Below are 26,934 nucleotides of genomic sequence, written 5' to 3' on the forward strand. Positions count from 1 at the left end.
AATATAAACAGTTTTTGCTGATGACATCATCACCAAAAATGACGTCCTCCTACCTAACCTGCACGCTGCACCCCATTGAATTGATAATGTCACATGTTAGCAAATAATAGGCAAGCAAACTTGTAGTAAACAACTCTGTTGCACGCTCACCCGTACACCGGTCAGAAGAAATGTGCAAGTGTTGGATAGGAGGTCGCGTGCTAACAGTTGGCGCGACCGGTCGCACGTTAACCTCGTCCGCTAGTGAAGTTGCACCGAAGAAGTTGCACCAAATGAGAGCACGTCAATGATGACCAGCAAACTGAGTGTAGGTTAGATTTCTTATGTTGAAATCCAACGACACAGGTTTTGAGTCCTGGACTCAGTATCCGATGCTCGTATTTTTTTCTTTTTAGTTTTTGGATTTTTTTCAAGAATCAACAATGTTGTATTTTGTGTGTTAGGAGACATTGATGTGTCCATCGACAAGAAAGTATCTATGGTGATCTCATCAATATTAAGATCCGCTGACAACCCAATCTCTCATAGGTGCTTATAGAGTAGTAGGATGTGGGTACGTCGGTGTATGCGTTTCGAAAAAAGAGCACAATGATGATTAAAAGGTAAAGCTTGTGACCACCACATGTGGCACCGTCTAATAATCAGTAGATCTCATGTGCTACATCACTGTACATGTCGTGCATATGACTTATTTTTTGTCAGAAAAAAGATATGCATGTGGAGCATGTATATCATTATCAAATGTTAACCCAGCAATCACAGGCGAGAAGAAGTAATCATTAACCAGAAAATTAATGAACTTTGTGGCAGAGGTTCCCCATAATGATGCACTTTAAATTTCGCATTATGCTGTTCCAGGAATAAACCATCATCGTATATATAGTTTGCATCTATCATTCGGCAAACAATGCAAGTTAGATTGTGTTGCCACTTCTTTCTCAGCTCCATTAGGGGAATATCTAATCATTGGAAGTCTCTTGGTCTCCCATATGCGTATGTTCTTGACAGATAGAGAGGACGACTAAATGACTTGATTGCGAGGGCGCGGCCAGGCGGCGGCGGCGGCGGCGACGACGACATGGAACGAATTGAAGGGCGTCCGAGTTCATTCCACCGCCGCATGCTGGGCGGCGGCGATGACGACGCGGCGCCGTGGTCGCGCTAGTAGTAGGCGGCAGGTCACCCACGACGCCGTACGTGCCGTGCGACGGTGCGAGTTGTCCAGTTGCTGTGCCCCGTCTGGTTAGGTTGCTTGTTTTGGTGTACCGACGCCCCGGCACATGCTTTTGGCCGGCGGCAGCGGCAGCGGCAGCGGCAGTACGTGTTCCATATGCTACCTAACTTGATCCGTCTATTGGGATTGGAACTCGAGCGGGTCACGTGAACGCAAAAGCTTTGCTTTCCCCTTCCGGCCGTGATTGCCACAAAACAATAAAGTTAGGATATGGCTAGATAAATGTTTCAAGTGGTCCATATATGTTTGTATACTAGTAAATTTCTATAATTTTATTTACGCTGCCCGATGCATGGATTCAGTGATCGAGTTGTCTCTATTTTACTCCTCCTGTGCCTGTGCCCAGCTATCAGGATTCAAGATAGCATCATAGTCAGATGTTGTGTCGAGTAGTTGATGGGCACTGCTGCCTGCTTGGTTTTCGGTTACCTATAGCCTCACTCACGGCCTGACCATGCTCATCATCACCATTTCATTTGGTCCATTTCTTTACGTTGAGTAGATGTGCGTTCCCCCGGATCGGAGCTCATCATCTCTGATCTGACCATGCATGTGACCGTGTGAACGCGCGCATATATACTCAGATTGAATCGATGCATGTCAATGTTGGAAAATTTATTAAGCCCCGGCAATAACCGGCCATCACATGGAAAGGTTTTCAGAGTCCAGCATCTGCTTTGTTTAGTGGTTGCATTTTGCAGTCTCCAATGTTTTTCTTTGGCCGATAAAATTGAGTACCGACGTCCTCCCTAATCATCACTTAAATGCCTCTCCTCTGGTCTCGTGCATCATTAAACATCATTTGATTATGTCTGATACCGGACACGGAGAGAAACCGTTGGTCGTCACCGCCGGTGGCCGGCGCCCCGGGCGGTTTTCTAGGCCGGCGGCCTTGCTTTATTTGCAGACCATTGCATATGTACAAGAGAGAGAATCCATTGCATACAACACAAGCTGCCAAATGGTCAAAAGCCATTGGCTCGTCAGTCTAGCAGAAGCACCGTGCAGTAGTGGCGGAGCGCGTCGGTCAGAGGCTCAGGGCTCTGTCCGGGCGGCTGTATACTGCGGGAAACATGCGTGCATGCATCACGCGCGTGACAAGAGCGAGGCTGGGGCCGACGCGGCTTGACGCTTGAGTGCTTGACGGCTTGTGGTCTGGGCGGCGCCGGAGCGGGCTCCGCCGGGCCCCCTTGCCCATCACCGTCTCCGGCTCCGGCTCCTCCGTGCATGTGCGCCTGCATGCGACCTCATGATTCTGTCCTTTTAACCCATGGACCCAGATCGAGCCGGTGCACGTGCCGCCATGCGCGCCGTGTCCCCACACCCCCACGATTCTGTTCGCACTTGCATAGCTGCATTGCATCTGCATCGAGAAGAACACCGAGATCCTTGGGTTTACAGGAACAATATCAAATCGTCAACTTTCATATTTAACTACTACGTAATCTCGCAACGATACTCTAATGTGACGGGAATGATTACTTAACGTTATAGAAACAAAACAATAGAGGACTGCTGGAGATGAGACGACTCTCTCCTCCCATTATCAGGGCGCATGTGTGCCCAGCCCAGCCCGGAGCGCCGTCGGATCACCGGAGCTCCGGCGATCCGACGGCGGCTTTTCATCCTGTTCGGCCGGGCCGGGGCGCCACTTACGCGCCAAGAGAGCTTTTCAATGCGTGCCAAATAAATTTCTGTTTCTTGGGTCGACATCAACGTGCACCCCCACCAATCTTGTCTTCCGGATCTTGCCTCCCAGTCCCACCTTCCTCTCACTCCTCTTCGTCCTCCCTTTGCTTCTTCCTCCCTCTCCTCTTCGCCGTGGATCACGGATGGGTATATATATGGGCTCAAAGGACCCGGCCGAGTAGCTGTTGTTTACCACAGCACAGTACTCCTCCTCTGATCCCAGCATACACACACAAAAGACACCGATTGATTCCAGCAACCAGCATAGTCCTTCATCTGTACGACACAAACATCGAACACCAGTAGCAGCGGATTCCATTGCATTTGCATCATGGGTTCTTGGGTGCGCACCATCACGACGCCCTTCAGGAAGATGCTCAACCCGCAGCGTGACGGCAAGAAGACGCCGCGCCACCACCACCACCACCAACAACAACAACAATCTCCTTCAGGTAAATACACGATTGTTTTGGTTTTCGCATCTATCCATAAATCTATCTCTTATGTATGATTTGATAAATGGATGCTCATGGCGTTTGCGCATGATTTGCAGCCATGGAGCACAGCGGCGAGATGGAGAGGTCGCAGCTCTACGGCGAGGTGATGGCGTGCACCTACGAGGACGTGCAGGTCATGTGGTCCATGCTCGACAAGGCCAGGATCTGCAGCGCCGCCGCCTCCTGACCACTATACACACACATCCTCTTCATCCATCCGATCCGTCCGTCCATGGCGAGAACGAGATCGATCCACCAGTATATACAAACACAGCCATAGCCATTATTCATTGCAAAAGCAAAGCTCTTGGCGACAACGACAGTACCTTCAGTCTGCCGAGGCGGCATGCAAGCAGTTCCAATCCCAAGACTTTTTTTTCAGTTGGTTTCGTGTGGCGCGCGTGTACCATGTTCATGCGCATGGTCGAGTCTGAATCCCCGCTGCTGGCACACACATGGATCATGGTGGAAGGCCGCCGGTGTGCTGTCTTGGAGAGATTTAGTGACCCACAACATTTTAGCTAGGTGTTGCTGCTTTTGAGGCCATCATGCTTTGTTTTCCTCTTTTTCTATTTTTCGGTGTCAGAGATGCATGTATTCATCATCCGATGCATGAGTTTATATAGAACTTCCAGAGATCTGAACTTTATCTCTGTTTTGAACCTCAACTACGAAGTACTTCACCTTCATCTTAGGCCTATTTTGGAAGGACGTGACTGATTAGCCCAGGGTAGAAGTGCCCCTGAGGTTTTTTTTTTTTTGACTTTGCGGGGTTTTTTTTTTACTTTTCGAATCCCTTCCACCAGAGATTTGCTGACTCCTATCCCGTTGCTGTTTGGAAGCTATGAGTCTCTGACGCAGGGCAAGCACAGCGGGAGGGATATATGTAACAGCGGGAGGGATAATAATAGCAAGAGATATAAATGGTATGGAAGATATGTGCTTTGCTGATGACATAGTGATAAATCAACCAAACTTCAGTCCACACAAATGGTAAAAATATCATATTACATCCAGCTGAAGCAAAATATAAAAATTTACAGATTTCTCAGCATGTTTAATTTAAGCTCATAATTTAACCATTGATGCAATAATACAAGTTTTTTTTAGTAAAAGAAGCTGTCAAATACTCACAACCATTCTCTTCATGCTTCATGGTTCTCCTCAACAGTCACAAATTCTATCAAATAAACAATAAAATAAAAATTGAGATCAGTGTTGAGGAGATGCAACCAGGGTGCTGTTGGAGTTGTAGTTCCATTCATTCTTCAAAAGTTTTGTTTCATTTCTTCCAAATGAAAGTTTTCTCCCGCCAAAAGAAAAGAGAGTTTTCGCAAGGTATACTTTCTCAGATGTGCTTACAGTATGCCACGAACTGACAAAAGAGAAAGCAGTACTCTCTCGCAGAGGATAAAAGGATGCATACCAATTGTCATGAGCCATCTATGATTTGATACCGAAGAAATACCTTTACGCGTGAATCTAGCTGTATTAACACCATATGAGTCAATAAGTGGACCTCTAAGTAAGAAAAATTGTAAATATGGAACATATATGCATGCTGATCATTCATGTTCAGAGCTAACATTTGATTCAATAACGAAGAGAGAACTTGTTTGACAATACAGTGAGAGTGAGTGTACATAAAACCACAAGCCAACAGCACGAAGATAGCTATTATAATTACAAGCAAGTTTACAGCAGTGTACTCACAGCCGCTGCTTATCTAGCAACATAGTCTATGTCAGATCTAGTATACTAATCTGCAGAGAAATAATTCCACATTATACACTCCAGCTGCTTGAAATTTTTTACGTAATCAGTAGAACATCCAGTTCAGCTGGAGGTATGTTCAAATTACTTGAGCACCTGGATGGCTGGATGTACCTATCTTTAATCAGTTGAACAATGTGCTCTGGATGTACCTGTGTTCCAGGGAATGATTTAACCAACAGGTGGCAATAGGTTAAGAGGAATAATTTAAAGCACTCGCATGTGAAATGGATGGAATCTGCCTGCGGCACAGGTGAAAGAATGGAGATGTACTGAAAGTCTGAACTTCTGCTAAAACAATTGCACATTCAAACTGTTAATAATTTAATTTGCAGTAGTTTGTGGTGCTGAATTCCTTTTGGAATCGGTGGCACATATGGAAAAACGGGGTGTAACGAAGGTCTGAAACTTCTGCTAAAATAATTTTGCACATTCAAACTAGTAATGCTTTGCATCAGTTTAGATATATTGAAATGTGCTCTCGAACAGAAGTAAGCTACATGCATGTGAAACAAATAAGACCCTGCAAACTCAAATCAAAGTGACACTCACAAGTTAAGAAATATCACAACAGATGTGCATTCCCATCTGTGAATTTCCTTTCCCTTCATTACCATTCCATTAGATTTCCATATCACCTCGTCATCTCCGCTAGAGCCGTACGTGTACGTGGTGACGTTGGCCTTGGGCGCGACGATGGGGACACGCGTGGTGCAGACGGTGCCGACGACGTCGGGGATTCCAGACACGGCCTCGAACCTAGCCGCAGCGGGGGGCCCGTCTGGCCAGATGACCTCGGGTTTTAGCACTGTGGCAAGGGCGTGGCATACCTGGAGCAGGTTGAGATGCCAAGGCTGAAGTGGCGGGAGATCTCACGGAGGGGCTCCCCCGTGGCGAGGTGCCAGAGGTGGGCCACCACGCGCCGGCGCACGGGGGCATGTGAAAGGCTCCGGCCGGGGATTGGGTGGCCGACGGGAAGGAGGCGCCGGCGGTGGCGCGGGACTCATTGCCGGAGCAGGACGACGGGGAGGCAGAGCGGCTGCAGCGCCTCAACCGAATGCTCGCCGTCAGGGCCAAGGAGGAGCAGAGCCGGGCAACGCCGCTGGAGGCGAGGCTCAGCGAGGTCTCGAAGACGCCGCCGTGCTCGCCGCGGCGGAGCACGGAGTGCTCCTAGCGGCGCTGGCGGCCCCACTCCGGGCCGCGGAGGAGGAGCTCGCGGCGCGGGTGCCCGCCACGCGGTGGTACGGGAGGTGCTCGGGCGCGTCGAGGTGGAGGCGGCACGCGAGGCAGCGGCGGGGGCTGACGCCGCGGCGCAGCTCCAGGGGTCCGCCGCGGAGAATCGATCATTCTCGGAGTGGATTGGCGCCAAGGGCGCCGAGGCACAATGCGTGGGGAGACTACACGGCGGCAGGGCAGAGCGGAGGACCAAGGTGAGCCAAGAACGCCGATTGCTAATAGAACTCGATTCCGTCAATGGCCATATAGATAAGGTTCCAGTGGGGCCACGTTGTCAGTGTCACATATGGATGGAAAATCTAACGGAATGGCAATGAAGGGAAAGGAAATTAGAAATAGTGGCAGTGAGGGGAAGAGAAAACTTTCGATGGCATTGAGGGGATCGTTATAATTTCCAATGGCATCAAGGTAATTCACTCTTTTATTTTACGGTCCTAAATTTCGTCCCTGCCTACTCGTATAGTCCCATGAACACTCTTTTATCTTAACAACAAAATCACATATGTGGTATGTCAGAGCCTTGCCTCTATTCTGAAGAAAATTTTTATGGGACGACAGACTCCGAGTATCTACACAACCATTCTATAGGGCATCCATGGAAACAAAGCGAATAGAGCATTAAAGGTGTACAATTCAGTTGGAATGATAGAGATTCTGTTTTCTGTTCACTAATCTAATGTAGTATGACAGTTCTAGTGAATAGAAAAACTAGAGGATGGAGATGAACATCAAACTGCAGCACTGCTAATATTGCTGTTTACTTCAGAGTTCTGATCGAACGGTTCGAAAGCTCAAATAAATAACTCACCATTCAACAGTATAATTTTGTATACAATATTCTACTCCCACTGAAATAGTGTAGTATCTTTCTTAAAATTTACAGTACGAAGATTTTCATAAACTTAGAAAGCATATGTACCCTTTTTTCCTTTTGAAAGAAAGAAAGCATATTACTCTTGCATAGTGTACACTAGTACTCCTATGATAGAAGGTTGCTATGCCCTAAAAAAAAAGATAGAAGGTTGCTAGAAGTAACTAACAGCCCATCAAGCAGGGTACCCTGGGCCAAATCGTTAATTTCTTTGTTAGGTACTGATGCTGCGGCCCAATTCCAGCGCGTGCGCTACAAATTTACTTTCTTAACCTCAACAGGCCCGCCTCAGCCAACATCATTGCGGCCCAATAAGAAAAATGCGGCCCATCGTTTCCTGAAGGCCTTGAGGCCTAGCCTAACTACTGCACCGTCTGCTGGCCCACTTGCATTGAACGGACAAGTAATCAAAAGTTAATAGGAACCATTCATTGCGTAGGAAAACTTCTAAATAAATCACGGAACAATACGAGTACTAATATACTCGACCCAGGCCCATCAGGCTGAATATGAAGATCAGGGACGGCGGCCCATCATCGCGCAGGATCACGATCCAGAACGCGGCGTCGACGTGCAGCCACATGCCATGGCGGCGCGTCACCTCCCCGAGCTCGCGCACGGGGTCGGCCGCGCCGAGCCCCGTCGTCCCGATCGTGGCGCAGAGGTACAGCGGCACCGGGTCGCGGGCGACGTCGGGATGAGTAGATGACGCGGAAGTTGGAGGGCGGGACGCCGACGACCCGCGCGCCCTTCTGGAACGTGGCGTGCGCCAGGTCGGAGGCGTAGACCACCAGCCTCGCGATGGCATCGTTTCCCAGCGCGGCCAGCGCGCGGTCCCGCGCGGCGGCGAGCGTGCACACCACGACCTCGCACCTGCTCCCCTGCAGGACGCCCCCGCCACGGCCGGAGGAGAGGAACCGCTGCGGTAGGCCGAGCAGCGCGGCCGTCCAGTCCACGACGACGCCCTCGAAGCTCGGCGGCGTCCGGCGACGCCGCCCACGTGAAGGGCACGAAGACGTTGAGGCCAGCCGAGAGCATCTCCCCCGCGAAGCCCGCGGCGCTGGCGTTGGCCGGGAAGTAGGCGAAGAAGCTGGGGGCTCTGCCAGTGCGTGAGGCCCGGGAGGATGTCCCGGCGCACGTCGTCCAGGACGCTCTCCATGGACTCGCCGCACTCCGGTGCCGCATTGGGGAGCAGCGCCCGGAGCCTGCCGGGCTCGAGGCCGGCGGCCCGGACTAGGTACTGGTCGATGTCGCGGTAGTACGCGGCGAGGAAGTCCAGCACGGCACGCGAATCGCGAGTCGCCGGGGAAGGTCTCGGAAGTCCAGTGGCTGGAATGGCGCGTCGAGCGGCAAGCTGCCCATCTTCCGACACTGGCAGAGACCGAGCATACGTACTTGGAAGTTGTGGCTCACGGTTGCCGCTGTTCCATCCAAGTCAGCACCGCTGCACCAGCTGCAAAATAATCTCCAAATAATTTTCCCAAACATGAACATATATCTTGGGCAAAATAATTTTATTTTCGTGCTTGACACACTTTCCATGAGCAAATGTTCACCAAATGATCTTGTGTGTTTGACACTTTCCATGAGCATACTACCGTGGCCCATAATCACATTCCAACGAGGTTGCTTCATCTCACCGTGGTGTGGGTGGTAATCTTGATGTTGTCTACAGCATGCTTGTGGCCTCCAGCACCGCCGGCCAGACCGTCAGCTCATCGGACTCATTGGACCGCCGTGTGTGTGTCTCAACGCAACGGCCACGGAGACGTCACAGATCGATCAGGATGGAATTATGGAAAGCTCCTCCGCCTTCTCGAGTAGCTTGGTGCCCCACGTTCTTGTCGACGACGATCGGTCAACTCATCTTGACCATCCAAAAATGCATCACGACCTTGTGACTATGCCAATGACCAACATCGTATCTGCCTCCAATAGAGCCCCCCACGTACACACCATCTTCTAATTTCCACCCAAGAACGTAACATCCTCTAATACAATTCACTTGGTCCTACGAACTCAAACAACTTTGGACAAGTCATAAATGCTAACACTTTAACTTGCATGCTGCACACGCACAATTCTTTCCATCTGCATCATGTCAAAATACATTTACACATTACCGCCCTACAGTAAAGCACCAAAATTTTCTACGCACACGCACACGCACACAACTAGCTAGTAAGTGTATTGAATATAGGATTTTTAGTGCGGCAACATTTCGAATACTCATATGTGAAAAGAGAACACCTTAAATCCTTAATCTAATGTAGAGAAGAATGTATAAAGCATTACTTTCATAAAATTAATTGGTCAATCATAGAATACATAGAACCCTGTTCTAAGGACTCTACACGATTGATAACAAAACTCCACATGACTCTGCAAGAAAATGAATAAAAGACACAACTTAGAAGCCTTATTTCTGGCTGGCTGAGATAGAAGTCTTATTTGTGGCTGCAGGCTAAGATAGGAGCCCTTTACACAAGGGCTTTGAAGCTGTAAGTTTATTGAACATAAGATTTTTAGTGTGCCAATATTTCAAAAAATAAAGCATATACTGCTCATCATGTGTACTCAATGTGAAAAGATAACACCTTACATCCTCAATCTACTGTAGAGAAGAATGTATAAAATATTACTTTCATAAAATTAATTGATCAAATGACATAGAATACATAGAGCCCTATTCTAAGGACTCGGCATGATTAATAACAAAACTCCATATGACTCTAAAAGCAAATGAACAAAAGGCACAACTTAGAAGCCTTATTTCTTGCTGGCTGAAATAGAAGCCTTATTTGTGGTTGCAGGCTAAGATAGGAGCCCTTTATACAAGGGCTTTGAAGCTGTAAGTGTATTAAACATAAGATTTTTAGTGTGCCAAAAAGCATATACATCTTGTGTACTCATATGTGAAAAGAGAACACCTTAAATCCTCAATCTACTATAGAGAAGAATGTATAAAACATTACTTTTATAAAATTAATTGATCAACATAGTGCCCTGTTCTAAAGGACTCGACACGATTGATAACAAAACTCCACATGACTCTAAAAGCAAATGAACAAAACACACGACTTAGAAGTCTTACTTTTAGCTGGCTGAGATAGAAGCCTTATTTGTGGCTGCAGGCTAAGATAGAAGCCCTTTATACTGGGCATGGCACAATGATTTACAAATTCAAATTAGACGAAGAGTCCCACCTGGGTGTTTTACCATTTATGCCGGGCGTGGCCGGGGGGAATAATGGAGGGTGCATGGCACCAGCAGGGTTACATTGGAGACCACCGGGTGGTCGGTTGGGACTTGGCCGGGAGAGCCAGCTAGCGGCAGGGGAGCGGTTTACATAGCGAACATAGCACACCAATCATCTACTACGTGACGCTGGAGAACTGGGAGGCGGCAGCGCCACAGCCGATCGAGCTTCATCTCTGCAAGTGATCAGCAGGCGGGGAAGGCTAGCTTGTCTCGCGCCCATGGAACACGACTTCGTGCCGGTGCTTCCAGAGGTGCCAGCAGCAGAGCAAGACGAGCGTGGGCAGAGCAGTGACGGGGTAGCAGTGGTCTCCTGGAGCGCGAGTGTACCGGGGGGAGAGCGGCATGGTCCCATCCAATGTGTCGCCAGAAACGGCACGCAAACGGGCAGTTGCGGATGAGGTGCCGAGGTGGCGTCGTCGAGGACGTTCTTGCTCGACAGATTGCGCTTGCACTGGATTCGCCCTTGGACGAGAAGCCAAAGCGAAGAATCTTACGCGCGGCGGGGCGTGATTGCGCCAGACGAAGGCGTAGTAGGGGCAGGCGGCAACGTCGGCGCGGTAGACAGCTGCGGCACTAAGGGCGCGGCCGGGCTTCTCGAAACGACTCCGGCGATCGTCCGCCGCCGGGGTGAGAGCCTGGGGACGAGAAACGTGCCGATGCCGGTGTTCATCACGTCGTGCACCGTGGCGCCCTGCTGGCGCGCCACATGGTTGTACAGGGCAGGGAGGGACGTGGCCAGCGGCGCCTAACCGAGCCAGGCATGACCGAGACGCAGGTGATTGGGCCTTGGGCGCTGGGCGGAGCGCCGGCAGGAGAGCACGCAACACGTCCCAGTGCGCGCCCTGATCGAACGTCCCCAGACAAGGTGGCGAGGTACGGTCGACGCGCTCGCGTGTCCAGAGCGCCCAAGATGACTCGCCAGGATGATGTAGGCGGCGCAGCAGCTTAAGAAGTAGGGCGGCATTCTGGACCGCGAGTTGCCGAATCCCCAGGCCACCGTCTTCCTTGGCTTGGCAGGCGCGCGCCTACGCAATGAGGCATTGTGCCCGCCGGACACCGTCTCGTTGCCGCTCAAGAGGAACGCATGGCAACGACAACGGTCCAGGGCGTCGAGCACCTCCGGGGAGCAGTAGCGCCGCCATGAGGTAGGTGGGGAGCTCGTCTATGACGGAGTTGATCCAGACCACCTGGACAGCCGAGCTGAGCACAGCAGGAGGGCTTGCCCTGCCGGACAGGTACGTACCTGTCCACCTTGGCGATGAGTGGGGCGAACGCGGCAAGGTTGAGTTTCACATAGTTTTGATTTTTTTTCATACCCATTGACAAAGGATTTATGCACTATAAGTGTATTTTATTGTCTATGAAATATGTGACAAAATTAGTCTACATCTCCTTTACTTTATTTAAGAATATGTATTTTGTATTTTATGTTCTTTATCAAGAATTTTCTAGTCAAACTACGATCATACACAATACAAATCAAGTGGCAATTAGCTGAACTAGAAAATATTTTAAAGCTGCATTACATATATGTGCTTCTGAAAAACTTGATGAAATAGCACAGTATCATATGAGAAACTATAAAATTGCATTTAGAATCAGATGTTATGCGTGTACCAAGCTGATACTGAGCATGCACTCCCGTCGGCCCATTGCAGGAAAACCCTGAATCGTGATAGGGTGATATCTGAAGCCCTGAACTATCAAGCTAGCCTTCTTGATCAGCTTTATTTTTTGCATCGAAAATCCTCAAAGGTTATTGTGTGAATAGTATATATAAAGTGCAGCGAAGGAGCCAAAAGCACTGGCACAGACCAAGCACGACTATGCATGGAGGTGTAATGAGGTGACACTGTAGTGGTGTCACAATGCATGGGTCAGTACTTGAGGCAACATTTTCTTTTATCAATAGCATTTGCACTCAACCGGTAATACTAATACCCATAAAGAGTAGTATTATTTGAGTTGATTAACTTATTCTCATATAATATTTTTTATTAGTATGCTAAGAGATAATAAATTCCTATAACTTGTAATAAATAAATTGAAGTCCTTTTTTGTCATTGTCTCTAGAATAGCAAAGGATTCTGGTTTGGAAGAACATTGTGTAAAATCCCCAAAATAGTAACTGCTCCTCAATAAACAGAGAAAAATATTGATCAAAACAGTTGATGAGCTTATCAGCACGGTTGATGGATGCTGGGAAATATCATTATTGGTTGACCATATTTTCTCACAAGAGCATGAACGAAGAAGTTCGCCAAATAGAAGGCGGTATAACAGATACATTTGATGAAATGGTATCATAACGTTCAGGGGCTCTTTTTCTGTCAAAATTATGATAAAACTTAGGTGTGTGTCGCAATATATGATGATCCGGAATGAACAGGATCCATCAGGTTCAACAGGAAATGCAATCATTTTCAATTGCAAATAAATTGAAAATCATCCTATGGAGTCTTGCACATAAATAACGTTCCTCTATACAGAAGTAACTCCATGCCCAGTTTATTGCGGGATTAGATGAAGAATGATGGTCGTTCATTTGCAATATGAATATGCACTAGAAATCTAGACAGGAGCAGGTTTGGACGATGTACGCGGTCCATTGGTAGAACAGATGTGATTGGCTCCGTTTCTGCAGAAAATTGTATTCTAAAAAAAATGGCAGGGAGAAAAATTAATAGATAGAGTTACTGTTAACGAGGGGAGGAGAACAGAGGGAACTGTCTTTGACCGGGAGTCTCTAATCAGCGCGCCAGGGCCGCCAGCGCTCGATCTCCCGACAGCCCGTCCTTCCGACAGCCCGCGACTTTCCTTTCTGGGAAAGTTTAAAATCTCGTAACTTTCCATTTTCAGAATATCATAACTTATATACATAACTTTGATGTATAACTCCACAATATAATTTTTATGAGATAATTTTTTAGCACAACTTCAATAGCGTGCAGAACTTATGTGTATAACTTCTAGGTACAATTTGCAAGAATAACTTTAAATTTTGTTTTTTTGAAAGTTGTAACCTATACGAATAATTTGTACGCATAACTTTTTTCCTAACAAGATGATAAATTTCGTAATACAATTTTCATAATATACATAACTTATACACGTAATATTTGTCGTAACTTTTAAGAGAATGTATGCACATAACTTATACATATATACAAATATTTACCTAATATTTAAAATAATTGAAAAAGAAAAACGCGTGGGGTCACGTGAGGCCCACCGGGCTTACGCGCCCTGAAGCGCTGCAGCGCGTGTCTAATTAACATTGCGTCTTTAACCTCACCTGACAGAGAACTTAGGCCCCGTTTGGATACACAATGCTAAACTTTAGCACAGTGCTAAACTTTAGCACCTTCAAATGGAGTGCTAAAGTTTAGCACTTGGGGTTGTTTGGATACAGTACTAAAGTTTAGCACATTGGGTGAGAAATGACTACATTGCCCTCATTTATGACTGGCTTGGGGAAAAGTGGAGAGGAGAGAGGGGGCAGCAGGGAAAAAATAGGTTTGGATCACTTTTAGCACCCATTAGCACCTTTTAGCATCCCTTGGGTGTGCTAAAGAAAATGAGGGTGCTAAACTTTAGCACACCCCTTTTAGCACCCCTGTTTGGGAGCCCAAGTGCTAAAATATGCTAAAAAGTGGGGTGCTAAAGTTTAGCACCCCTCTCCAAACAGGGCTTACTTTTTTTTCCTCAGTTGGTTAGGTATCCTGTGGTTGAACCTGTCCACCCAGGTACAAATTAAATCCTTGACTCGGCGTGAGAAAACCTAATGGCAGAGTTGTTTGTTGTTCCTAATCCTGAATTCCTGATTCTGACGTTTGTCTGCAATGAACAGCATCTCGACCCATCTGACCATCTCTGTGTGAGGGATCTTAAGGGCTAATCTCTGACTGCTTGTTTATATCAACGCATATACCCTGTAAATAAACTCAGATCTGCTAGACCCTTTTCACTGAAACAACGGTTATCACAACAGAGGAGTTAGTTCTGAATAAAACATAGAGCAGAAAATTAAACATGGAACACACTGTTGTAAAATCCAATCTGACATATAGCCTTAAGAGCTACTCGATCTAACGACTCGATGATGACGACTCAATACATCATAGAACCCTGTTCTAAGGACTCCAACTCGATTGAAACGAACTCCACTACATGACTCTGAAAGCAAACCGCCGCCACTTCAAAGACGGGGCTCACCGGCGTCACCGCCCAGGTTCTTGGGGGCAGGAGGTGCCCCAAGTGGCGGCGCGCCCTCCGCCATCAGCGCCAGCACAATTTCCGGCACCGCTGGTGGCTCCCGCGCCGCTTCCATCTTGCTGAGCCTGTCGTTAACGAGCTTGATGCGCTTGTCCACGAGCGCTTTGACGTCGACGAGGACGTCGAGGGGCAGATCCTCGACGCGGCGGCGGTCCTCGATGAGGTCGTGGAGGATGATGCTCATGTCCATCTCGCGGTTGGCGACCCTAAGACTCTCTACGCGATGGCGCATCAAGGCCTCGTACCTCTGCAGGTTGCTCGTGGCCCACCGCACGTTGTTGTCAGCGACCCCTTGGATCATGACGTTGCGGCGAGCCATGTTACAACACAACAGGTAAAACCCTAGAGGCGCAGGAGATGAAAGTGGCTACTGGCTGTTTGCTCTTGGTTGGTGTGAGGAAGACGAGGGAGAGGGGCTCCTTTTGTAGCCCGTCGGGCTGACGAAAATGGAATGGAGCTTGGCTGAAAAATTGGAAAGGAGTGATGCCTGGGATATCAGATGACAGCAGGAAGGTGACTGTGCAAATTATTCCAAAATAGATTTCTTCTCCCGGCCGGAATAAAACAGCTGGCTACGCGCCTATCCTCATTTTACCTGGACACGTGGTTGTACATAAAAAATGTTCCTGCTACATTGACGTGTCAAGAAAATACAATGAAATAAAGTTGCTCTGAATCTCTGACTGCAAAGAGGGAAATGTCCATTGCAGAGGCATGGATATCGAGACCATGCATGCGTTGTTGGTTCGTGTAAGATCACAACGCAAAGGAAAGCTAGCACACACCGATCTACAACATGACAATGTCCCATTTCCATCCATAAGAAATTGGACATCCTGTAGTGTTACCTTGGTGAAAATTTTGGCTTAGTAATATTCCTATTTGTAAAAACATTTGGCTTGGCGAGTTAAAGTAAAGCTTTACTGATTTATAATTGTTTCTAGAAGTAGATGCAGTCTCTATGGAGTAGCATATATCTCCATTGCAGCCGAGTACCATTTTACAAATCCATAGTAGAATACAATGAGCGAGGACCCATAACTGAAGAACAATGACCCATTAACAAAGGACTCGATCGTGCACTATAAGTGTATTTTATTGGCTATGAAATATGTGACAAAATTAGTCTACATCTCCTTTACTTCATTTATGAATATGTATTTTGTATTCTATGTTCAGTAAGAATTTCTAGCTAGTCAAACTACAGTCATATACACAATACAAACTAAATGAGCAGATAAATGAGCAGAGAGATACGTTGAGATGGGCTCCGGAGGAAAAAGGCACATATACAACCAGATCAATGTATATATAGGTTTATAACTTTCAGAGGGGTGGTAGACAGGAGGGCGTGCAAACAGTGGAAAAGTAAGTTACCCATGAAAATAAGAGTTTTCCTATGTTCAGCATTCCACAACAAGCTTCCTACTGGGGTAGTGTTAAAAAAGAAAAACTGGAAAGGAGATGTCCTCTGTGTGGGGTACCAGAGACAGTAGATCACATCTTCTTTCAATGTGTTTTAGATGGGTTTGTTTGGGCTTGCTTCAAAGAAGCCCTGAGCTGGGATAAAGTCCCAAGCAATTTGGGGGAGGTGCTGGGAGGCTGGTTACAACTGGGGCGGTGTGTGACTATGATCTAAAGCTTTTTTCTTTTGCAACTATATGGTGGGTGCTTTGGAATCAGCGAAAGAAGATGAGAATTGAAAGCAAATTTCCAAAATCACCATCTGATGTTATGTTTACAATATCCTCTAACTTGCAAAGGTGGGAGATATTGCTGCAATGTTCTGACAGAGGTCGCCTGGCCATAGTACGTGAACAGATGGAGAAATGGCTTGGAGAATATCTGAAGAAGGAGAGGATGCAGGAGACGGATGAAGACTTACTCTAATTCCCTACTCTGTGTCTTGGGTCCTTGTTTAGATGCTCTCTGGTTGAGTGTCTCCTTTCTTATTTCAACTTTCAAGTTGAACCAATATCTGTAGCTGGTAACCCCGGCAGAGTCTGTAACTAAACGTTATTTGCTTTCTATAAAAGAAGGATGGATTCTTGATAAAAAAAACAATGCAAATTAAATCATGTCAGAGTTAGCTGAACTAGAAGAATACTTTAAAGCTCTATTGTATGTGCTTCTGAAAAACTCAATGAAATAGCACAATATCCTATGAAAAATTATAAACTTGGATAAAGAATTATCATACTGTCTTGAGAGTGAGAGTCTAAGTTACTTGGATTGCTGTTGATTAAATTAGAGCTGCTTTACAATTGTTATATCCATGTACCGGGATTCGAGGTCCTAAAAAGGTTTTATTTGAAGGAAACTATCAAAACATTATGCCTGCAGTTCAGAGGCTTTGGCCAAGCTTTACATCTGATATTAGTTAGTTCTGGGAGCGTCATGCAACTTTTCTTAAGGGCAAACGAAACTAAAGCTGGATAAAAATGACTGTTAGTGCACTACAATTGTTCACTGAAACTACTACTAGGAATTTTCCTACATATTGTTTATTTATGAAACTGCATTATAGAAGTCTATAGCTCGAATGTGCTAGTCAAACTATAACTGTGTTAGATGTGTGCACCTTGGTTGTCACAATAGATTGTCTTGGTTAGATTTTGCAATACCTTATAACCAAACTATAACCTTGCTCTAATAAAGTACTGAAGCAGAGTTGATTATTAGTTGTAAAAACTTTAAAGTTTTGCTATATGAGTTATGCATCAGAAGCCCTACAACGTTACCTAAAGTTCATGCTTTTCAATTAGTAGGCATGAAGCACTGTTCGCTTTCCGATAATACTATTTTCCTCAAGTCCTCTCTCAGATATGTTTGTGAGCATTAATCAAAAGCATCTATAAGCAAGGTTGACCATGTACTAACAATATTTCAGCAACTAAGAGGTTTCTTAACAAAATATCTCTTCTAAATAATCGATACACATTCATACCTAAACAAACTTTTTAACTATTTTTTGAGCCACTGGTTCCAATCAAACAACTGCAAAAATGCATGCATTTACTTCATTTCAGATGTTACTTAGTTCTATCGAGTTGTACTTACAAAGATCTTGGCTCCACCACTGCGTACATGTCCTGTCAAATATGCAGGCAAGGGCGGATCTAGCGGTGGGGCGGACAGGCCGGGCTCAAGCCCCCCCTACCGCTGCTTAGACAATGGAGCCCCCCGGAAGCCCCTCCATAATTTTTTAGGAAGAAGGGAGATAAGAAAGGGGAAGAAGAGGGAGCCCCTCCTAAACTCATGGGCTACATCCGTCACTGTATGCAAGTACATCACTACATCGATAGCTGTCCCACATTTGATTCTTCGGTTCTTTTTCTTGCCATCCTGATTCCTATTAATTTTTCTTGATATTTTTATTCAACATTTCAAGGAAATTAAACCTGTTAAGAACTTCTGTGAGCCTCTGAAAGTCGGTGGAGTCATTTTTTATTATATTATGAGGACCCACTTAGTCATATAAGGTGGTTTATGTTGCTGGAATCTAATAATGAACTGCAAGGATACAACTCACAAATTCTACTCCCTCTGTTCCAAATTATAAGTCATTACAACTTTCTTGGAGAGTCAAAACATCTCAAGTTTGACCAAATTCATACAATAAAGTACTAACATTCATGATACCAAATAAGTATCGTTAGTTTCTTCATTAAATATATTTTCATAGCATATCTATTTGGTGCATAAACCTATATGATCCTCTCTATAATTTTGGTCAAACATAAAATGGTTTGACTCTCCAAGAAAGTTGGAATGACTTATAATTTGGAATGGAGGGAGTATAGTGTAACAAACGATGCAATGTCAAATTTGGCAAAATTATGGTTTAAGGATCTAGTAGTCGAGATATAGTACAAGGAATGTGTAGGCTTTGTTCAAATAATTACTTCAAATGTTATTTAAGAAAATTCCCTACTTCACACTGGTATAATGAATGCTTCTTTATATGGCCCTCAAAAGTTAACATGGGTCTAACTTCCATTCGTGGTGTAGCGCTACCATCCATTTTGATTATTGCTAATGGTGTTAAGCGGCACTTGAAATGATAATTTTGCCCCTCAGTGTATGTAAACATTATTTCTGGTGCATATTGTATTATTATTTAGTGTATGCTAAAATTCATGAATTCAATACAAGCCTTCAGTTAATTCAACATAAACTATAAAACAACATAGATTAGCCGAAGCAATCAATTTTTCCTAGGACAAATAGCCCACAACCAAGCTCTCCATGTCCTAGTCATCCATGGCTAGCTGTAGCCAGCATGTCCATGGCAGCAGCCACGCCGTCTTACACTGCAGCCATACCTTAAAATAATTGCTCAGCCCGTGCCGCCAGCGACGGCTGACCTAGGCCACCCACCACGTGCCTAGATCTAGGATTATGATTGGGAGGATGAGACAAACATAGAAGCGGACGGTGACGCCGAGCCCCCACACGAATTTTGCTGCTGGAGCCAGCATCCTTAGCCAAGGGCATTTTGGCCCACACATGGAAAAACTGACATGAGACAAACCCAAGGTTGATGTGAATCCCTAATAGAATAGAATAGACATAAGTGTTACATTAGGAATGAAGGTTAAATCTAGTGTCAAATAGCAGGGAATTTTCTCTTTGGTCCTGGGCATATAATTTATGTGCAGTCCAAAATATAATCCGTGTTCTAACATCATTGACAATGAAAGATAATTTAGCATATTTGCATTTCCTCTAATGTGATATGGAAATATTGAAAGTAGGGATTGATTTTTTTATCGGAAGTCCAAGAAATTACTTTTTTTCTAGCAGAAAAACTCGCATACGGTTATTTGAACCAATTGCAGAAGCTTTTTTCCCATATGATTCCAATTCTATAATCCTGTAAATTCAAGCCTAGTGCTATTTTTTATTAGTATTCTCATGCTGCCAGCACCTTTTATTGAGATGAATTATTGTTTGGGGGCCACTTTGCATTCTTCAAAGATGACAGTTGGAAAGGTTTTATTATCTAATTTCAGTTCTATATAACTTTTTTTTCATGTGATTATTAAACCATGTGTTGAATATAATATTTCTTTGATAATCTGAAGATTTATTGGGAGCAAAGGTTAATATATATTCCATAAGAGAAATTTTAGAATGATTGGAAAAAATAAGAGCCGTCCATCCAGAGAAATCTAATGGTGGAAACAAAGGAAGTACCTTGAAGTAACTAAAGAGAAGTACCAAGAAGTACCATAGTTACACACCATCCAGAGCAATAAGTCGATGCGTGAGACTGATTTTGATTTCCATGGACATATACCCAATGTTGTCCTGCTGCAATATTGATTCAACTGGCCATGCATGTCAAAATACTTATGCAAATTAGATACATATTCTACATTGTTTAAATATATTACTTCTTACAACATAATCTAAATGTTTCATAAGTGCATGCACATGAGATGAAATGGCATGCAATGTAGCCTATCAACCAGTTCAAACCCTTGCTCATTTAGTCGTGACAATATATAAATTAGCTTAAAGTCGAACTAGACCTGGCTTTGCTGAAAAGAAAACTTTGCAAATTGAAGCGGTATATTATGATTTATTTGATAGAACTAGATAATTTTCCTAACATATGTAATTAATATGCAGTATGCCAGTATAGGATATGGTTGCAATAAAGCAGAAGTATCATTATTCAAGGAAAAATGAACGCTGGTGAAATATTATTGCGAATTCACTAAAATAATACATTAAATCTATGGCTTGGATTATGTACCACTAATTCCATTGTATATTCTTTGTTTATGAAATTTAATTCTGTGGCCCCAGAATGTGCTACTAGAACTACAACATTATTACATATGTGTGTTCTGAAGAGCATGAAGCTTTTGTCCTAAGTACATCTTCTTGCTGAATTGTTCTGAATAGCTAATAATTATTTCCATCGTTTCAGGCAAATTGTGGTGGGGATCTGAAAATGAAATATTGGAGTTTGATTACTGAGTTGCAGGCACTTTAAAAGCGTGTTATATGTGAATGTTAAGCAGAAGTTGAGAAGCTTTGTCTCTTCATGCTTCCTTTATGAATTAATAGCTAAGAAACATGGTAGCCCACAATCCAAAGGTATTATTTGCTTCACTACTACTATTCTCTACTCAGAAAATGTTGATAATTTTATTCCAAAGAATCTAACGATTAAGCAAGGTTAAAATATTTTTTAAAGAAGTCCTAGTAACTATTTTCATCCACAACAAAACAAAACTGTTTTGTCCATCAATATCTTCATTGAGCCATCGATCAAAACAAGGACAGGCCACATGCATTCATTTTGACTCTTTGATTTTGTGGTTTTATTCAACATACATAGTTCTAGCTACTTGCCATTTGAAGTGCACTCTGCCATGGTTCATGGAAATTAATAATAGCTAATCTAAGTGGGTTCAAAATTTTGGCCGAAATTTTGCAAATTTCGTGAAATTTCGGTCTTTTCGATGGTGACCGAAATCACTGTTTGCCCGAAATTTTGTTCTCTTCGTCGAAAGGTTCACTTTTTAGTCTAAATTTCGGTCGAAATTTTGCGAAATTCGGTGTTTTCACCGGGGACAAAAAAATCGAAAAACGAAATCCTAATCCCTTCTAACATATTTTTTACTTGTGTATTTGTGTATACAGCTTTTAGAATAGTAGTGCTGTTGCATCAGTAGAATATATAGTACACTGCACTTCAGTTTCAGGCTTCTTCGGACCTCCAAAACTCCAGAGCCAGGGACCCAGCCAACTGCATGTGAGGGCGTGAGGCCGAACTAGTCAACAACCAAGCCGAACGATGCAGCGCCCCCTCGTATGGACTGACTAAATAAATGTGTGCAAAGCGTAGTGCAGACTGCAGGCAACCGGGCAATGCGCCGAGCGACGAAGGCGCTGGTGCACGGCTCTCACTCAACCCGGCCCTTGGCAGCGCAAGTAGGCACATCGAATCTCATTCTCTATTTGATTTGTCTTCCTAATGCAAGTATTAATTTTTTTAACACATAAATCTAAAATATAGTGTGCTAATATTTCAAGCAAATTGTTGTTAAACCTGAAAGAAAAGCATGACTCTTTCAACAAGAAGAAATAGATTGCAATGCAGTTCGGTTCATGATGGATACGACTAAAAAATGATTTGCATGCTATGAAGTCACGTAGTGTGCCTAAAATTTTGGATCAACTAACATTTATTTGGTTTTTTCCGGACAAACTAGTCTCAAAACTATGTTTAATGTAATGAAAATTTAATGCAAATGATAAACGGTAGAACTTTTGGGAACGTATACATTTTTCATTGCAAACGATCTTGTTCGGCCCCCTATTCATAATTCATGGTTCTGCCACTGGATGTGATCACATGGCCATCTGTTTTTGCAAGTCGATAGACAAAAGAAAAAGTAGTAGACATAGCTTTTTTTCATTGTAAAGACATTTTGACCCTGTTGAGTCAAGTTCCTTCAAGTTCAATACAAATTCCAATCTCTTAGATATATAATAACTGATGCTTCCGTCTGTTTTATTCATGTTAATTCAAATTCAATGTCTCCCTTCAAGTTCAAAGTGAACCCAAATATCTGTGAGGTCGGAATTTGTTTAAGATGAAGTTTTGCTCTATTTGCACTCTTCTTTTTTTTTCTCTCTTCCTAGCTATTACAAACTCCAAATGCATGCTCTTTTTTTTCCTCTCACCTGCTTGTTTCTATCTTTTATTCAGTACCTTTTATTTTTTTGTGAATCTGCAGCACTATTCATATCATGTGTTACAAACTTACCACTTTACAAATTTATTGTTAGCTATCCCTTTGCTAACAGCCTGTGGATTTTTTGTTAGCTATTGACTGTGATTCAAGAGATAGCACAGTATTTTTATTTCCCAGTTTATAGCATATGCAGCACTCTCTTTGCTCAGTTTAGTTGAATGCGCATAATCACATAATCAGTGTGATTTGAAGTTCTGAACTATCTGCTAGCCTTCTCTTGATCAGCCTTTTTTGTATCGTAGATCCTCAAAGGTTATTGAATGAATAGTATACTGCACATACACATAAAGAGTAGTATTATTGAGTTGGTTAAATTTTTCCCAGATAATCAATTTGTAATAAATAAATTAAAGACCTTTTTCTCATAGTCTCTAGAGAATATGATGATCACTGGAGCAAACATCAGGCTTCAGGTTCAGCAGGAAATAATGCAACCATTTTCGATTGGACCCGATTATGGAAGATGGAAGTTCCAGGTAATTAACTGAAAATTATCCTATGGAAACTTGCACACAATATCTCCAGTTTGTTGCGGGATTATGAAGATGGTGGCCGTTCACTTTCGCAATACAATAATGTAAATATGCAGTAGTAGTCTAGACAGCATGCAATGTACGTTGATCGGTAGAACAGATGTGCATGGCTACGTCTCTGCAGAACATATATTGTGTTCTCTACGAATTTGGCAGAACAAATGTTCATGGCTAACGAGTGGAGAAGCACGGATGGAATTGCCTTTAGTCTTACCTGACAGAAAATATCAACAGAATGAAGTCTTTCCTTTTGGATCAACGCATGTATAGCCTGTAGATGAACTTAGATCTGCTAGACTCTTTTCACTGAACGACTATCATTACAGAGGAGTACTAGTTCTGAATAAAACATAGAGCAGAAAACATATATAGAACACACTTTTGTTCTAACGACTCGATGACGACGACTCAACACTGAACTGGACTCGACCCTAACCTTAGCACTGCGATTACGGATACGAAATCAAACGAAGCAAACACTACAAGATAGATTGTAAATTTGTAATGCAAGCGCCTGAACAGGTAGGCGTGCATTTCTGCCCTCCCATTACATGGGCTTGAAGCTCTCGAGACCGTGCTCCCTGAGGAGACGGTCCACGTCCTCAGCTGTGGCTTGGCGACCGCTGCCGTCGTCCACGATGGCGTCTGCCATCTCAAGCAGGAAGCTTCCATTCCGGGGCTCGGCGTCCAGGTTCAGGAGCTCGTCAGCGCCCATACCAGCAGCGGTGGCCTGAGACTCCGGCTCCACCGCCGGCAGCAGAAGCGACGCGTCAGCTACCATTGGTGGCTCCTGCGGCGGCGACGCCGGCACCACCACCAGCTCAGATAGCAGCGGTGCCGGCTCCGGCGCCGGCAGCAGAAGCGGCGCGTCAGCTACCGTTGGCGGCGCCTGAGGCGGCGGCGGCGGCGCCTCCACCAGCTCAGATTGCAGCGGTGCAGGCTCTGGCTCCGGCGCCAGCGTCAGAAGCAGCGCATCAGCTATCATTTGTGGATCCTGCGGCTCCGGCGCCGGCGCCACCACCACCTCAGATTGCAGCGGTGCTGGCTCTGGCTCCGGCGCCAGCAGCGGAAGCAGCGATTCCTCAGCTACCATTGGTGGCTCCTGAGGAGCCGGCGCCGGCGCCTCCACCAGCTCAGATTGCGCTGGTGCCAGCTCGGGCTCCAGCTCCAGCTCCAGCTCCAGCAGAAGCAGCGCATCAGCTATCATTTGTGGATCCTCCAGCTCCGGCACCGGGGACACCACCAGCTCAGATTGCAGCGGTGCTGGCTCCAGCTCCGGCGCCGGCAGCAGAAGAGGCGCGTCTGCTACAAATGGTGCCATCGCAAGAGGTGGCACCATCGGTGGCTCCTCCTCCTCCTCCAGCGGCACCACCAGCGCAGATTGCGGTGGTGTCGGCGGCATGAGCGGCGCGTTCGCCACCACTGGCGCCGCCATAGCAACTGGCGGCACCATTGGCGGCTCCCGCAACGCCATCAACGCCGCAGCTTCCTCCAGCGGCGGCGAGAACGCCGCCTCTTGGGCATCCGCCGACCTGAGGAAGTTGACGCGGTCGGCAGTGACGCTCCTGAACGCGTTCAGCACCGACATGACGGCGGCGGCGAGCTCGCGGGGCAGGTCGTCGAAGTCGCGGCGGCGGCCGAGGCTGACGTCGTTGAGGACCAGGTTGACCTCGAGCCTGCGGGCGGTGGCCTTGCAGCTGTCCACCCTCCTCCTCATCTTCTTCGCGCGCTGGCGCGCGAAGATCTCGTTGTCCAGCTTGTGCGCCTCCTTGAGGGAGCCAGGGAGGTCTCGGTACCTTTGCAGGATCTCCGTGACCTCCGGCACCCCCGGCCAGACCTTGGGCTCGGCCTCGCCGCGGCCGTACACCACCACGGCCGCTTGGACTTGGCAGAGGATGGAGAGGTCGCGCGCCTTGTCGAACAGAGTGGTGTGGCGCTTGCGGAACGCCGCCTGCCGCACGGCCTTCTCCGCGATCCATTGGATCTTGATTTTCCCACCACGGCGAGGCATAGCGCAAGAAACCCTAGGAATCGCCCGGGGACGATGCAAGAGGGGAAATCTGTTCTGTGTTCTAGGTTGGTGTGAGAGCGACGGGGGGGGGGGGGGGGGGGGGGGGGGGGGGGGCGGCGCTAACCTGCTTGACGCCATCGGAAAGGAGTGATGTCACGAATTGATTAGCCGAATCAAAATGATTTTGTTTTACTGGCTGGATGCAACGAGATCCCACTGTATACATCTTACACATGGGGCACGCGGTATAAACGACAGGATGTCTAGGTTAAAAGAATGTGCCTAGGAATATACTTTGAAAGATGTAATTAGGCTGTAAGCCTTTAAAATTCTCTTCTTAGCTTGCAGGTACCACCAGGCAGCACAGACAAACTTATTATGACATACTATATCATTTTTTTTTCAAGTAGTTCATAGAAAAAACCTACAAAAAAATTAAACATCCATGGTAACGGACAACTAGCTGAAATCGTGAGTTTATAGTTTAGCGCAGTATGAATGAATGAACTATAACTTACGGCTCCAAAAAAAGGTTTGATTGAATTATAAATACTTTAAAATCCTTCTTATATGCACTAATTTATTTGAAACCGTCAATTTATAGTTTAGCATACTATGAACGAGCTAATTTTTTTGTTATAAACATTATACATTTGAGAACGGCGATGTAGTATCTTTTATGTAGAAAGTATGTGCATCCAATTTGTAGAACATAGAGTAGTACCATTGGGTGTGGCTAAATTGTGGTTCATAATCGTAATGTCTAAAGAATTATGCTTGGTTTTAATAAGAAAATATTGCGGTGAATTTTTCAAGCACCATTGATGAATTTCTGAAATTTGCATGAGATTAAAAAGAACTTTTCTACTCTCCAGAGGACCAACAACTTCTTATTTAGAAGATTTTTATGCAACAACCCCGAGTTCTAGTTTTATGATAGCTTGATAGGTTGTACACTTGTACTAGCGGGGCCAAGTAGAAGGTGATTAGACTGTAGTTGTGGTAATAGACATATGAACAATCACACTGTCAGCGCCTGACAAGGGAACGGGGTCCTCCGAGGAGGCACTTACAAGCGGAGCCTGCTTGTTTAAAAGGGCTCCCTCTTCGAGAAGCCCAAAATAAGGAGATGGGCTGGGGAATCTGAGGTCCTCGGAAGACAAGGTAAATATCGCGCCTGCCAGGTGGGACCCACAGGGCCCCACGTTGCGCCCGGGAGGGTTCGCTTCGAGGCGAAGCAAGTGAAGGCGTACTCAAGAGCGAGAGGGCACGACAGTCAAGGCAGGCTGTCAACCGCTCGCCCCGTCCTCGTAAAAACACCGTCATTACGGTCAATGGAACACGCCTAGGCCTCCCGACGGCCTCACACATCCCGTCCAACAGGCGGCGGGCGCCGCTCTCGTGCTGAGAACGCTCGCCTGGCTCCCGGCTGCCCGCTACTCAGAGGGGGGCGCCACGACCCCGAGAAACAGCGACGACCTCGCGGGAAGAGACTCGGGAGCCAGATTCAACACCCCTCTCCCCGGGAAGTGGGCCCAGGTCAAAAAGCATGAAGGTTACCATGATAAGATGGTAAAAAAAAACAAGATTGACATACGAAGGACTTGGACGGGGTTCTCCGGCGCCGTGCGTACCAAGGCAAGGAAGCGTCAGGGCAAGTGGATGGCACGTCAGAGGAGCTGTAGCAGGGAGGACGGCCATTGGGCCGCCACGTTCATACATACAATGTAAAGGGATGGATTGGGGTGCAAGGCTCGCCCAACCAGTCCCCACATG

The 26,934-nt window shown here is 45.7% G+C and overlaps 1 protein-coding gene and 1 long non-coding RNA gene across 2 annotated transcripts; one reads left to right on the forward strand and one right to left on the reverse strand.

Annotated features, from left to right (window-relative positions):
* The first annotated feature begins 2,898 nt into the window (after window positions 1–2,898).
* Window positions 2,899–4,088, forward strand: LOC117846832 (uncharacterized). Its single transcript, XM_034727929.2, has 2 exons — window positions 2,899–3,375; window positions 3,477–4,088. The coding sequence occupies exons 1-2, from the start codon at window positions 3,255–3,257 to the stop codon at window positions 3,605–3,607; spliced, it is 252 nt and encodes an 83-aa protein (XP_034583820.1). The 5' UTR covers window positions 2,899–3,254; the 3' UTR covers window positions 3,608–4,088.
* A 294-nt stretch (window positions 4,089–4,382) lies between these two features.
* On the reverse strand, window positions 4,383–6,630 carry LOC117846833 (uncharacterized). Its single transcript, XR_004638470.2, has 2 exons — window positions 4,847–6,630; window positions 4,383–4,600 (listed from the first exon to the last, which is right to left on the reverse strand). It is a non-coding gene; the product is annotated as an uncharacterized lncRNA (long non-coding RNA).
* Between the last annotated feature and the right edge of the window lie 20,304 nt (window positions 6,631–26,934).

This window comes from Setaria viridis, chromosome 3, assembly GCF_005286985.2.
Source record: "Setaria viridis chromosome 3, Setaria_viridis_v4.0, whole genome shotgun sequence".
Lineage (NCBI taxonomy): Eukaryota > Viridiplantae > Streptophyta > Magnoliopsida > Poales > Poaceae > Setaria > Setaria viridis.

What these genes read in the sequence shown, in the direction of transcription:
- LOC117846832 (XM_034727929.2), top strand. Translation starts at nt 3,255, where the DNA reads ATGGGTTCTTGGGTGCGCACCATCACGACGCCCTTCAGGAAGATGCTC. An exon ending in ACAACAACAATCTCCTTCAG is followed by an intron (nt 3,376 to 3,476) that starts GTAAATACACGA and finishes CATGATTTGCAG; the next exon opens with CCATGGAGCACAGCGGCGAG.